At 47.0% G+C, this 15,417-nt stretch overlaps 1 protein-coding gene across 1 annotated transcript in view; it reads right to left on the minus strand.

The window, feature by feature from the left end:
* Positions 1 to 15,200, minus strand: part of TWIST2 (twist family bHLH transcription factor 2) — a 38,234-nt gene extending 23,034 nt beyond the window's left edge. Inside the window, exon 1 of the mRNA XM_009461077.2 lies at positions 14,457 to 15,200. Within this exon, the coding sequence (XP_009459352.1) occupies positions 14,494 to 14,976 (483 nt within the window). The 5' untranslated portion in view covers positions 14,977 to 15,200 and the 3' untranslated portion in view covers positions 14,457 to 14,493. The remainder of the gene's footprint in view (positions 1 to 14,456) is intronic.
* Positions 15,201 to 15,417: the final 217 nt, after the last annotated feature.

Here is a 15,417-nt window from a genome sequence, read left to right on the forward strand (position 1 = left end):
CCTTTTTCCTTCCGTTTTGTCTCTCTCCAAATCTGAAGCACACATCTGCAATTTAGATCGCTGAAATGAGAAGCTGTGAAATGCATATAAATCGCGGTAGATAGGCTGCTCAGCCTGGCCCCGGTGCAGAGCTGGTTTCCATTTGGCAGTGGTCAGATCCTGCTGGGATGCAAAAAGCACCTAAAAATACAGGGCACTGAGAGGATGTTCTGTGCCATGGGGAGGACAACCAGCAAGGAGGATGGGCTGGCTGGGAGGCACGGGGCTGGGCAGAGAAAAACCAGTCTGGTCGCATGTGGATCTCTTCTCTACATGCACTGTTTGTAGGAACATCCTGTCTCATGGGGAGGTTACAAGGTGGGCAGGCAACAGGCATGCAAAGGAAAAGTATTAGCATTTGCTTCTCAGAGGGGAAACCGAGGCACCATCCATCAACCAAAATTGTATGGGCAAGTTGGGTCTGAACTAGGAGCATGTTCAGCCTGGCTCCTTCATTTAGGGCACAGTGGAAATGAATGTCCCCAGGATGGGCTATGGGTGCAAGGAGGGCAAAGCCTGCTGGCCCCATTTTATCAAATAGCACACAGTAATGAAGGAAAAGAGCTGCTGTTCATACAGTTAGCTCAGAAGCTCTGATGTAAAGGACTGCCCCAACAAGGGGCGTCAGCTGGCTGGCCAGAGCAGAGCCAGCCCCAACATCCTGTGGCACTTGGGGCACAGGCATGCACAGCCCCATCCAAAAGCATCAGTGCGAAATAGGCTGGAGATGAACAGAGCATATGGGAGCAAGTGTGGGGGCTCCTTCATCAACCACCATCTCTGCAGAGGGTCCCAATTTGCTGTCCTGCAAAACACCCCATTTCCTAGCAGCTGAGTGTATGGTTGCAGACCCTCCCTTTTTCTCTAGCAGCAAAGCAGGGGTGAGACATCTGCACTTCCAAACTGCAACCAAAACCCCACATTTCTTCTATTCAGCAGCTCTTTGTGATTCTCTTCTAAGAAATTTATGGGACAGCCATATTTTGGTTTTTGTCCCTCTCATCTCCCTAACCCAATATCTTGATTATGGTCCTGAAAGAGCTCCTGTGCTGTTTTCAGGTGTCTCAGCTTAAAATGCAGTTTTTGAGCAGGAGCTGCTGGGCAGACTGGCTCTGCTGGGACACAGCTGGGCCTGGCGCTGTGCTGAAGTGCTACAGTGCATAGAGCTCTGTGGGTACAGCATCTCGGTGGGGCTCAGCTTGTTAACATGCACCCCAATCTTTACATTTTACAGGAGTTCAGTCCCTCAGTGAATGGTAGATGCTTTCTGGCAGAACTGCGTACCAGCAGCTGGGAGTGATGCTCATTGCATCCTGTGCCTCACTGGGTTTGCGGAGCTGCTGGTAGGAACCGGCTGCATCCTGGCAGGGGTTTGTCACACTGGTACAACCTGATCCGTTTAGTTGCTATCGCATATTACAAGTTGTGATGTCAAAAAATATTGCTTTTTCAGGGTACAACCTGCTGCTCCTGGCTGTCAACCCACAATATTTTCTGCAGTCATGTATAGGGTATCTGTATCCACCATGCTGCAGGGTGGCATGCCATGGTTGCAGGATCAGGGCCTCCCTGCAAGGAGGCCTGGGAGGCTTGAGAGAAATTTTTGTTGTGTTTAGACCACAAATTACCTTGCTCTTGAAGCCTGCCAATTCTATGAGGTTTTCACTAATGAAAGGACTGTACTGCATGATATGCTTGGAGTAGTCTTTTCAAATTTTGCTTGTTTATTGAAGTGGCTGTAAATAAAGGAATGAACTAAACCTGTACTTGTTTTGTTTGGAGCTAATCTAAAATCTCCTATTAAGATGAAGACAGTACAACTTTAATCATACACATAGAAAAACACACCAGAGAAGGTAATGAGATTTTTTTAAAAAACAGTTTTTCTATATAGAAAGAGTATGTTGAAAACTGCCTGACCATCAGCTGGTCGATGTGTATGAAAAAGGTTATTTCTAAGAATCTGAGCTACAGCACTTGCGGTGTAGCTTGTCTGTGCCTGCTGCACAGATCTACCAACTGCTTTTGATCAGACACTGCCACACAGTGTCAGTGAATACTGCTCAGAGTATCCCCCTTGCAAGGCAAAATGTTTCACCTTGAATTATGTGGCTGAATTATGTGGCTGACAAAGCAGCAGACAGCTGTGACTGCAATGTGGTGGAAGTTAAATTAAATAACCTAGGAGACTGTTGTCCTGATGATCACTGCTGTGGGATGTGCTCCGTGCAAAATTCAGGTCCTCCTTGCTTTGTGCACTGAGGCAGCTCCTGGCTGCTCCCAGCTATGCCCCATGCTCCGTTAGACATACTGAGATGTGCCTCTCGGATGCAACCTCAAACACACCTTGCTCTTTAATGTATTATATTATCCTGCCCTCTAGTGCCAGCAGATGCTGGGTCAGCAAAAGCCCAGGAGCAAGCTGTGCTCTGCTTCTGTGACTTTCCACCTTTTTCATCAAACATATCTCTCTGAGCCTGAGAAACTACTAATTATGGGGCTGGTAGAATAGGGAGAGCTGCTAAGTATGTTTGTGCATCGTTGGGATGTTTGTGCAACAGTTTGGTAACTGGGTACCTTAGTATGGCTTTGGAGCAAGCACAGCTCCTTGGAAGTATCTTTTGGAGATGTTTTCAAGGAAAATGAGCTTTATAATGGAAACAAGAATACACATGGCAGGATATGTGAAAGAAGGCTGTGAAGGTCAGAAGGCTGTTTCACTGATGAGCTTAAAAATAAATCTTGAAGCCTGGGGAGTGCTTGGCTGTCATGTAGGGGACAGATAGAACAGGGATAACACCTGGAAACAGGTCTCTCTTCTCCTAAAGAAAAGGAAGAAAAATTTTCTGTTTCTGTTCAAAAAGAAATCTGAAAACCTTTCATTTCATTACGCACTCTGCTGGGAGTGGAGGTTTTTCCCATCCATTGCCTGGGACTGGCAAGAATGCTCCTGGTGGGTATCTGCTGCAAGCCAGGCACAGCCCATCAGTGCTCCTCAAAGCTCTTCCATGCTCATAACATCTCCCTCCCTCCTCCTGACGTGTCCCTTCCCTTCTGCTATTTTTACAACGCCGCCAGGCAAAAGCTTCAAGATTTGCAATGCGAGGGCACAGGCTGGGGTGGGTTGGTCCTGGCTGCAGAGCTATGCGTGCCTCCCGCCGGGTGGGATCGGACCCGCTGGGGTTTTTGCACAATTTCCTGGGTTATTTCAAGCTGTCGGGAAGGTCCAGCCACAGGAGTGCTGCCGGGGCCATGAATGGGAGGGGCGGGTGGCCTTTTTGTACGCAAGCGAGGCTGCAGAAAACGGAAAAACAATTTTGTATAAACTACTCTCCTCCTCCCCTGTCCCCTCATCTTGGATCAGAAATGCTGGAAACTGGGGAAAGGGGGGAAAAAAAACCCAACACAAAACACAAACCCTGAGAGGTCACCCATAGTTTTCCTCTGATGCATGGCGGAGTGTAAGTGCTGGCGTAGCTGTTAGGGTGGGTTTGTTTCTTTAAGGTGTCTCCCAGAGGGAGGATCAGCAAAATGCAATGTGGCAGCTATGGTAACTCCTCTTGGCTTTCAGCACAGCCCTTGCTGATCACACAACTTGCTAGTGAAGAAGGTACAGCTGTCCAGGCCTTGGCAGGGATCCCCACCCTCTGCTTGCTGCCAAATGCTGTTTTTCTTTTTTTTTTTAATTTCTTAGTTTCCTAAGAAAATGAAAATGGGAGGAACAGCCTCATCTGCCTCTCAGCCCCATCCAATACCTCCTGGAGCTGCTGGGGTAAAGCCTGATGGTGCTACATCCCTACATGGTGCTGGGATGTTGGCAGCCAGGGAGGTGGAGAGACCGAATTTGAGGGCTCCTGTCCTGCTGTGAGATGCTGGGGGCGGACCAGGGTTAAAGGCTGGGGTCCCAGCAGTGCCTGCAAAGGGCTGAGCACTTGGGCTGGAGCTGTGTTCAGGGCTGGTTTGTCTTGCCCAGTGTCGGCATCCCCATGCCATGGCCAGCTCACATGCACACCTGTAAGAAGTGAACCAGCTGGAAGCGGTGAGCTTGCTTGGGGGCAAAAGCCCTGCTCTGTGTTGCACCACTGGACCAACAACTTTCCTGAGTCACCTCCCTGATCGTGCCACAGCTGTGGAGCTGCAGGTGCTTTGTTGGCTGTGTTTGCATGTACGAAGCACAAGGGAGCAACTCAAAACTCACCCATGCCCCAAATAGTCCCAGCAATCAAATCCCCTGCAAAGCTTTAGGCATTGAGTCCTGGCCTGGGCTCCCTGAGAGAGGTCCAGGAAGCTTTCCTTTCCTCTCCTCTTCTCCTTCTTTGCATTCACCATGGCAGTGTTGGCCCTTGCCTCCTAAAGCACATTTGGTCTATGCTGGCCTTGTCACATGAAAAAGGACTGTGCCCAGCTCCAGGGCATGATCAACACCACCCCATCCCCAGGAGCCTGCCCCGTGCTTGCTGCCTGTACTGCTGCAGGACTGCTGCACCAGGGGCTTCTGCCAGCCCCAAGGGACAAGTCAGTTGTGCCAACAGCATGGGAAAACACCCTTTGCATGGGGAGGGTGCCGTTTGCAGGACCTCTTTAAGATGCAATGTTAAGATGGGCTTGTACTGGGGTTGGCCAGCATAGGGTGCTGCAGCTTGCACAGACAAGCTGCATATTTGCATGCAATGGGAAAACTTGCATGGAATTGCTCCCCTGGGGTTCTCCAAACTTCTTTGTCAGGCTGGCTTTGCTGGTGTGGCATGTGAGAAATGACCGAAAAGCCCCTCATTTTGAAATATTTTGGCTGCGTGTACAATTTTAAAGATGTGCCTGAAATAAAGAAGACCTGAAGGGCGGACTGATCAGTGCAGTGAATGAGTAATTCAAGGGGGGATCCTATGTATTTCCTATCTAGAAAGAGGCTTTGTAATTTAAAACAATGCAAATGTTGCTAGAACTGCGTGAGAACTCGTGTAGTAGCGTTTAAATGAAAGATTAAGAAAGAAGGGCACTGGGGAACAAAAATACATCGCAACCGATTTGCGTGACTGGTGAAATTATGGCATTAGGAAATAGCACTGAATGTGCTATAAACAGGAGGGGTTTTTTCTGTAGGAGCAGGGATGAGTGAGCAGATCTAAAATGTACTTGGGACTTGTGTGCATACCTGCTAAGGTGTTATGTGGTACTTATAAAAACCTTTCTAATTGCAGCAGAAAATGGGCCAATAACGATATATTTGAGAACGATAAACCAGTATCGAAAAAGGGAAATATATTTGAAGACTGTTGCTTTTTAAGCCAGGCATTTGTCTTTCATTCTGACATAATACACAGCTAAGAAATAGCTACAATTTTCAAAGCCATGTCTATTTCCCTTCGGCTCCTCAACCACTTTAAAATATTTACCTTTTGCTACCCATTGAGAGTGAAAGTATTGCCTGATTTACAAAATAACAGCACTTACAAGTAAAATTTTCAGATTTAACTCAGTCCTATTGAAAACCAGTGTGTTTTGAGCTCCCAGTTCACGGCTGAAAATGCTACCCTGTATCCCCAGCCCTCTGGGCACATGGCATTCATTGACTAGGGGTACTTGTAATTATATTTTGGGGTGATGGAGTCTTTTTACTGCACTCTCCACCACTGATTTCCCTGGCACATAAAACTGTGGTGAGTTACTCCTTTGCACACATTAAGTTATCGCAAGGAATATTGATTGCTAAATTGTTTTCAACATTTCTGAGGGGGATCACTGGAAAGGGATGCCCTGATCTCCCTTGCTCTTAGGGCACAAACTGCAGCTTGAATAGTTCAAAACCCAGGGCTCCGAACCACCTCTCTGCATCAAAACCCAAGTGCAAGCTCACAACTTCTCTACAGGGAAGGTGGTGAGAAAGCAGATGCTCAGCCGCACTCCAGCTGCCCTCCAACAGTGAATATTTCAGGCCCATACAGTATGAAAGAGAGATTATTTAGTGCTTGTAATAACAGGAATCTATTAAACAGCCCTTGTCATGGCAAAGGATGAAAAACTTATTGCAAAATATCTGGTTGTTCAGTGCATAAAACCCCACTGAGCCTGAAGAGAGCTTTGAATGTGGAGATTGCAGGGTTGTGCCTGAAACATCGCGCTTGCAATTAGAGGCAGCAAAAAGGACTCAGTGATATTAGAAGTTTCCTGAGCATATCGGGCAAAATAATAGATTTCTTTAGCAGATGCAGAATGGCCATCTTATCTAATGTGCAAAAATACACACTAATATGTTGCATGCATAGATTTTAAGACAATTTTATCTCATCTGGCCTGCTTTTATCAGGTAGTTTTATGTCCCGGTATCTTACCAAGAAGTTTTGATGGTGATGATTCCCAGGTACTCCCAGAGGCATTGCCATAGCCAAAGTCTCTGGTTCCATGCAGGTGTTCTTGCATGGGCTCAATTCCTGCCACCCACCCCATGCCATGGCAGCCACTGATGTCTGGTGTGCCACAGCCTGCTGGGCAAACTTGCCTGTGCATTTGGGGGGAAGAAAGACTTAAGCTCACAAGAATTGGCAAAAGGTACCTGTGAGATGTAGTTTGGTGTGTACATGGCACAGAGGTAGTGCTGGGCATCCCAGTGGGAAGCATGCAAGAGAGAAAAAGATAGGTGCTCATTTTCAATGCACCGAAAAGCTTTTCTCCCCATCCTAACTCCTTTGATTAACGGTTTGATTGTGCCCCAATGTCTTTCTCCTGGGAGCCCTGTGGTGTCCGTAGTAATGCTGGTATGAGGGTGCATCGCTCACATCCAACAATGTGCTCCTGGGGAGGACGACACCCCACTCTGCCCCCGCACTCAAGGTGGGTGGCATCACCGAGCACCCATGGATACCGGGCTCCTCCCGGGCCGTGCCGTGTGTGCAACTCAGCCCGCACCACCGTTTTCCCCAGGGTCATTGCTATGAATGCCCAAGTAGGAGCTTATAGATTTTTCTTAAATGGGCAACACTTTTATAAGTGCTATTATATATACGTCGCCCTTGGCAGAGATGCACAGCAGGCGCGGTGGGATGGGGCTGTTCAGATGTCGAAAGGAAAGTGGTGAAATGCAGAGGACCAGCAACGAAACACTGTTTCTGCATTTCACTGCTTTCCTTTTGACAATGAAATGCTGTTTCATTTCTTCTCTGTCCTGAGCACATTCAGGGTGGGTTTTTTGTGCTGTGGGGTGAGCATGCTCCCAACAGCATCCCTGGGGTGATGGCATGGGGGTAGTGGGGTGCCGCAGTGCTCCCCAGGCGTGCTTTCTGCAGAGGGATTAAAGTCCTTTCTTCTTCACTAAAGATAAACCGCCCTGTTACCAATGGCAAATTGTATGCTGGGAAGCATATGCCTGTTTGCCTTTGTCCTGAGTCTGCCCCTATTTTTTTGTTGTTTTTTTCTGACATCCCCATGATTTTTTGAGCTTCCCCTCCTGGCCAGGATCTTCTTCTAACAAGCCATATTACACAGTGAGATTTCATCACGGTGCGCATGAAACATTCCATAAGGGTCAGTCTTAAATGTACGTGTTTGTGGCTGTGTGAGATCCCTCTGGCAGATTCATTTTGTTAAGGAGCTTGGTGTTGGAGACACTGGGTGCAGATGCATCAAAGAATCCCCCAGCCATGCAAAATTCTGCTTTCTGTGTGAAAGCCTCTCCCTGGCTCCATCCTATCCTACCAAATTTTCCAAGCTGGATCAGCTGATTTTTTTTTTTTAACAGGAACCTCGGTACAGCCATGATCCCCCCACATCTGTCTTAGCAGAGCAATTAGGTTTCTTTACATTTAAGCACAAACATATGATTTTTGAAGGAGGCCTGAACAGCTTAAAGCGAAGGCATAATCACATAAATTACTGCATGAGGATTTTTGGTGGCTAAATTATTCCGAAACCTTATTCATACATTTTAAAGCATGTGTTTGGCAGTTCTAATATCTCTTAACGAAATGGTAAAGCTTCTTCTTGGGGGTGGCAGTTAACAAGGCAAAACTATCTTATTAGGAATTCAATTAAAGCTAGTACAGGCTTACTGGACCTCTTCCAGTAAATAGATATCAAGCTGAACCAGTAGACGTCTGTCTCTTCCCACCCCCCCCACCCCCCACCCCCCACTTACTTTTCTGTTTTCCAAGCTGTGGTTAAAAGATGGAGAGGAGAAGATGGGAGGAAGAGGAGGGACTATACCTCACTTCCAGCTTACTGAACAGTGCAGGGCACAAGGGTTATTTTCTTTTTGATGTCTGATCACTTTTGCAAGCTGTACAAGACTGGGTCTGCCTAACTCTCATCCCTTGCCAAAGTGCGGAAGCCAAAACAAAAATCCCGAATCACGTGAAGGCTCACAAACGAAGTCCCTGGGAGAGGTCTGGGGGTGCCCCACTGCCCCCTTGCCGGGGAGACCCCAGCCCGGGGGAGGCTCAGGCAGCCCCGCCTGCAGGCAGGATGAAAGTCTGTGCACTGACAAACTGACCCACTGGCTTCTGGTTTGGGAAAGCGTCCGTGCTGCCTTTCCGGGGTTCAGTTCATAGGATTAGATCAAAACGCCCTTTCCACCCAAAAAGGCTCAGACCTTGGGAGGACTCTCTGGAGAGATCAGGGATCTAGTGGCCTCTTTGAAACCCTCTACTAGCAACAGGGCTTAACAGTTGTTGTTTATTTAACATTTTTACAGGAGTGGTACCAAAAGCCTCCCTGTCCTGTTTGCACCCTCCTCCAGCAAGGTGCTCCTGTTTCCAGGTTCCTGATGCTACTCCCCATGATGTGATGGCTCATTTTTGGAGGAGAAAGGCTGATTTTTTTTTCGCCCCCTTTCCAAGGGAAAACCCTCCTTACCACTAAAAGCCGCAGGGTGACAGACTGTGGAAAAAGTTCAAAGGGACATCCTCTATTTTACACGTCAACCCCTCAAAGAAAGCCCTGCTTTAATGCAGGAGAAGCACATCCTGAAGAGCTACCAGAGCCCCGATCCCCACCTTGCACGCCCGTCCACATGCATGCAGAGAAAATATAAGCGCCAGCAGTGCCGAGGGTATTGAGCAGAGCATAACAAAGAGCCCAGCTGAGGGGGTGCTTGCTGGAGAAGAGCCTCTTTGCTGCTTAACTGGCTCCCCTTGCTGGGAGAAGGACAAAGGCATTGCAAAAGCTGGCCCCGATGGCACAGTTGCTGTGCCCCAGCATGGGCTGGGTGGACCGGCTGCTGTCGGCCAGGTCTGGCGTGGAAGTGGTTAAAGAGATGTGTATGAGGGTATGCACTGCCTTGCTTTGATTTATTGGCTGGCTGAGTCAATTTGTTATTTGTGTATGATTACTTGTTGTTGCTGAGTGGTCATCTTCTACAACTACAAATCTAATTAAATACTGGGGTGCCTAGAGGTTTTTTTTTTTCCTGACAAATATTTCTACTGTTTTAATTCTTCAGAACTAATCATTAATTAGCACGAGGCTGCTAGTATCCAGCTGGAGGACTTCTTGATTTTCCTCACTTCCAAATTTGCCTAAGAAGTAAATCATAACTGATGGTGTATAGCACTCCCCAAATCACTTATAGCAACCCACTGAGATGTCTGATGGGATTGTCAGCTAGCAAGGAGCAGCGAGGTTGCTCGGAGCCAGCTGAGGATCTGGCCCATTGCATTTTTCATGGCACAGCACTTTATTTTAATCAACTTTTTTTCCCCTTCTTAATCTTCTGCGAAGCCTGGGGCGGGGGGGGAGAAGCTACCCAAAATGTGTGCTTTCCCTGACCAGCAGCTGTAATTCCCTGATTACATGTCGAGCTTTCTTCGTGCTCGGGGTTGTGGTGGCGTTCCCTTACATGTTCATGGCCTCATCAAACTATTCCTACGGCTCTACGGCAAGACATAAATTCTAGAGATTTCAGGCTTGGAGATTTCAAAGTCGTGTTGAACCACATGGAAATAATTCTCAGAGCTACAGCTATAAAAATAATTATATTGCTGGAGGGAAAGAGTGACAAGAAATGTCCCCAAAAGAGATTTCAGCAGTGGTTACAGGATCTGTCCCGGCTCTGTAAGAGGCTGCTGTGATCTCCAAGTGTAATTTATCACCGCTACCTATAACTCTATGAAATATGCCCCCAAAAGCACTGAAGGAAGGAATATGAAGGGAGGTTGCAAAGGAGAAACGTTGCAGTCTTCCCCTTTGTTTTAATGAGGATGCTTCGTATGCTCTTAAAATTAGAGCTACTCTGCACAGATGACTGGTGTGAGGATGACTAATTTGGAGACAAATTAGGTCTACTTAGCTGAAATGTATGCCTTGACTGTTCCCTTAATGACTCTTCAATGCACATCTCTCCCGATAGGATTTTTACCGCAGCCCTGGCTCCGGTGGATTAAGTAATAACATGCTTTTGCCACTCTTCTAAGCAGTCCTTCAGTTTTGATTCAACATTTTCCCTCCACCATGCGTGTCTCTAACTTTTTATGATTGGTAATTAGTTTATATGCATCTACCCCATGGCAGATTTGTCTTTTGCTCCAGAGAAGGAGACATGCATTTTCCTTGCACCCTCTCTTTCAAAAGTCTCTGAGCCTGAGTGTTTTCTGGCTGACCACAATGTATTTGGTGTCTGCTGTGTAGCAGATTTATTCTTTCCCAAGAAAAGACATGAACGTAAACAGAAGATCCAAAATGCGTTTTGCTGGGCTTTTAAAGGCACTAAGATGAAAACCCCCCGCTACAAGCCTATTAATGTAAATACCAAACTTTACAATCCTTCCTGTCAAGAAAACATAGCTACATTTTTCTAAGGATGCGTATAAAAAAATAGGGCTTTTGGGACAAAAAGGGCTTAGTTTCAGTGTCACAACATCCCCAGTTAACTGTACTGCTCTCATAAACTATAGAATTAGGTTGTTCCCAGGGCCAGCAGAGATAACATCTGTTTGCTTCTTTAAGGACAAAATGAAATAGGATGCTAGCGTTTTTTACTGGAAACAGCCTTGGAAGTCTGAAGGGACAACGGTAAGAGGGCTGTGTATCACACGCACACGTTGCATGCAGCCTCCCCAGTACAAAAAAGATGGGAAAGGTGTTATTAGTGCCAGTACCAGCCCAGGGGAGACAAAGGGCTCATCCCAAGCCCTGCTGCAGCAAGTGGGAAGAAGGAGGTTGCTGGCAAACTGGTCTTACTGGGACGAGGGTTACGGCTACATCATCCTTTACACTTTGCTGATGCTCCTGACATCCTAGCTGGATAGTGTTTTTCCTACTAAATGGAATAACAGGAAACTTTTTTTTTTTTCTCCTGAATTTTTTGCAGTTTAGAGCATCTTGAACATGTTGAAGAAAAAAGAGAAAGGTGGCTGCAAGGGAAGGGGCACAGGTGCTGGCAGTGAGGATGGGGAGGTTTCAGAGAGGATGGCTCAGCTTCGCATGTCTGTTGAAACATCCTATTATGCTAATTGAAGTGCAAAGCTGCGCCTGCTTCTCTTGAAACTACTGGAGTAAGTTGTCTGTAATTACACGGAGCAGAACAGGAAAACCTCTCGTGGCCAGAGGAGCGAGCAGCAGTGACCCGCTGGTGTTCGCAAAGGCCAGGTGGCGTTTTACCAGTTTCCAAGGCTCTGACTTCCTAATCAAAAAGCTCCTCTGATTTTTTTCATTTTTGCAGCCACGGGGCAACAACTATTTCTCCAAGGAGAAAACCTTTCCTTGCCTATCTCTCCCCCAGAAAACAGGGAAAAGGGAGCATGGCCTTGGGAATCCAGCCCAAACAGAGCTCACCCCTTCATGCTCCCCCAACATCTGCAGTGCTCGCTACTCCCTAGGAAAGGCAGGAGCTGATCCCAAATTCAGATACCTATTTCTTAAAGGTTTTTTTTGCCATCGAGACTGCACAGGCTGCTCCCCTGTTATGCTTAAAGACTCCTCTGCCTGGGACAGACCCACACAGAAGTCCGTGACACACCATCCAGCTAAGTTTGCCCATTTTAGAGGGTTTCTTGAGGATCTTGTATTTTTTTTTTGCTGGCAGACATAATTTCTGTCACCATAAATGACAGAATTTGACACCGCACCGCACCAGGCCATTTGTCAACAATGTTTTCAACAGTTCAACCGCACGCATGTGCGTGCACACACAGGCAAAAAAGGAGAGGCAAGGGAGGAAAGTCCAGGGGTTTGCGGAAGGGTGATCTTCCTCTATAGGAGATGCAAATGCAGAGCAAAAAGCCACCTCTAACCATTGGGCTGTAGGTCAGGTTATGGCAAAGACACCAAACACCAATTCACTCCGAAGCAAACCAAAAACGCGTCAGGGTTTGGCTCTGTCATGGTTTTTCACGCAGTCCAAAATGCCGCTCACAATTTCTTTTAAGTAGGGACAATCTGAGCATCTACCTATAAAATCTTCCTTGTCAGAGCAATGCTAATTAAAAATCACTGTCTGTTGAACTATTAATATGGTTAAAAAAAGCAAGCTTTGCTGCTAAAGTACTGTGTGATAGAGAGGAATGCTTGTATATTAGATAACAGTTTTAAAAACATCATTAGCTAATGGCAGCACATCATTTCGGAAACAACAGAATAAATGCATTGTTCCATCCCAGCACTTTACTATTCAGCCAGTCTAAACTGCTGAAGAAATGTGTTCGGGACATTTTACATCTGTTTTTGACAAGAAGCCTGGGTTTTTGCATGTGAGGTTTTTTTTTTTTTAATCTATTTGCTGCAGCTTTTTTAGCTAGATTAGCATGGGAGAAAGCACTCTGTTTTATAAACGGAGGATTTATCCTCTTAAAAAGCAACTCAACTTTGGCTTTTTGCAGTTGAAATTAGGGCACAGCATGCAAAAAATAGTAACGCGATCAATAGCCATAAAACCCACGACAGCAGCGTTACCTAGTTAAACAAAACTAAAAAACAAGCAGCTTGTGCAATGGATAGAGTAACTAATTTTTGAGCAGCCTAACATTTTGAGGGCTCCCTAGAAAAGCGCGTGGAAACCCTAATTGCAACACCAAAATGCAAACCATTTCAGGACGCGAGTAAAACATTTACTTCAAGTGGTTTCTAAAGTAGTTTTAAGGCTGCATTTTAGACCACTGGTAAGCCCTGGTTGCACACTTTTTGGCTATTTCAAACAAAGTACTGTAGTTGCATCAAGGTTTTTTTTAAATGAGCCATTTATTGCTGCTAAAACAAAGATGGATTTGCCTCTTTAAAAAAGCCTGGCCAATGAGCTGGGATAAACTTTCTTTTCGTCTTTAAGGAGCCGATTCTCCGCATGATGAAATTATTTCATTTTACATCACGTGTGACATTAGAAGGGGGGGGGGGGGGGGGGAAATTTCCCTTTTGAATGTTTGCTGGCCAAAATGGGTTCGCGGGCTCTGCTTTATGTACCAAGCCCCAGAGAGCGACTGGCTGTATGCAAACTCTGGCTGACACAACACAGAGCTGCTCTGCTTAATTATCTTGAGATGAGGGTGTTATTAAGGGCCTTTTTTTTTCCTCCTTTCTTACTGTTTATTCCTCCCTCCCTGAATATTGCAAAGGCAACTTAAGAGGAAGTAGTTTTCTGCTAATGGAAAATGATGAGGAAGGGCTTACTGATGAGAGTAAATAAGAAACTACATCTAACACCAGCCTTTGCTTTACTGGCACTTTGGGGAAGGGAAACCAAACAAATACAAAAATTTGGCAAAGTTTCTTCTATCTTTGTTTGTTTTTTATTGTGCGAGGGGGAAGGGGCACAGCCTGGGGTTGCAGCCGACATCTGCTGCTTGTTTCTTTTAAGAGAAACACAACCGGGGGCGAACTCATCGCTGAACCCCACTTGGATCCTGTGGACCCCCCGGTCCCACCCGAGCTGGGAGAGGATGTGGCTGCCCTGGGACCACTGGCTCAGCACTGGGTTTTTAGGGTACAGGCGCCCGTGGAGCGGGGCAGCAGCTGTTTCGGATCCCCTTGTCAGCCTGTTGTACTGATTGCCTTTTCCTCTCTTAAAACCCTTCCCCGAAGCAGTGCTTTCTGGCAAATCTCATGTAGCAATGGTTTCCCCCCCAATCCTCATCAGCCAGCTCTCAACACCAGTCCCCTCTCAGCTCCCCCATCCCCGCAGAACAGAAACATGCTGATTTTTTTCAAAAATGGGGCATATCTCATTTTTGCCTGCCTGGAAGTTTCTTTTTTCTTCTAATTTTTCAGGCATGGGGGAATGGGAGGGGGCTGGACATGTCTATGCTGCCCATCTCACCTCCAAGTTGGTGGCCCCAAACCCCCTGCCCAGCAGCATCCCTGCGCCCAAAGCTGTGTCACCTCTCCCTGGGAAGGACTGAGCCAGGCAGCAAAGCCAGGCTGGCGAAGGGAGCCACAGGCACCCCATCCTGCAGCGAGACAGACGTGGAGCATCATCTGGGAGAAGAGAAATCAGTACCTACCCCTTCGGCAGCTGGGCTCGCCTGGCCCGGGCGGTGGCTAGTGGGAGGCCGACATGGACCACGCTCCTTCCATCCTCCATACGGAGAAGGCATAACTCAGCCTCTCGTGAGCCACGTAACTGCAGCTCGTCATCTTACTGTCCATCTCGTCGCTCTGTAGCACCTGGTAGAGGAAGTCTATATACCGTGCCGCCAGCTTGAGGGTCTGGATTTTACTGAGTTTGTCAGAGGGCAAAGTGGGGATGATTTTCCTCAAGGCGGCAAAAGCTTCATTGAGCGACTGAGTCCTCTGCCTCTCTCTGACATTGGCCAGGATCCTCTGGCTCTGCAGTTCTTCATAAGATTGGGAGCTGGGACTGGACTTTTTCCCCCTCTTCCCTGGGTTAGGGCTGCCATCTTCGCTGGACTTCTTACTGTATCTTCTCTTCCTGCCAAATCTCTTTGGCTGCCTTTCCAGCTCCTCTTCACTGGTCCCCAAGCTATCCACAGGGGAAACAGGAGAACTGGAGCTTTCTTCCATGCTTTCTGCAAGAAGGGGAGGGGAAGAGACTTTCCCCCCCTCCTTATGTTATGTGAGTGTGTGTGTGTCTTAAATGTGCTTTAAATTCCTGAGACAGATCCTTTGGAAAAACAGGAGGGCTTTTTTTTTTTTTTTTTTTTTTTGCTGACCAAACGTTTTCCAGGTTGCTTGAAGGGCTCTTATTTCAAGGACCGGGGTTGTGCAAAAAATTGAGGTCTTGGAGAGAGGAAGTTATTCTAACTTTTTGGAAACTTTAGCTGAGCTCAGTTGCTAAATAGTTGTCAGAAGTGAGGGAGGTGCGGGGCTCCCTTCTGATTGGCCGGCCAGGTCAGTGGGAGGAAAGCTTTTCCCCTGCTAAACTTTCACAGTTTTATGTTACACTTAACTAAAATCTTGGGAATGCACCTCGAATAAAAGATAGTTGGCGACCACCCCCCATCA

The sequence above is a fragment of the Nipponia nippon genome, unplaced genomic scaffold (assembly GCF_047370975.1).
Source record: "Nipponia nippon isolate SJK-2023a ecotype South Korea unplaced genomic scaffold, ASM4737097v1 scaffold_5, whole genome shotgun sequence".
In the NCBI taxonomy this organism is placed as follows: Eukaryota; Metazoa; Chordata; class Aves; order Pelecaniformes; family Threskiornithidae; genus Nipponia; species Nipponia nippon.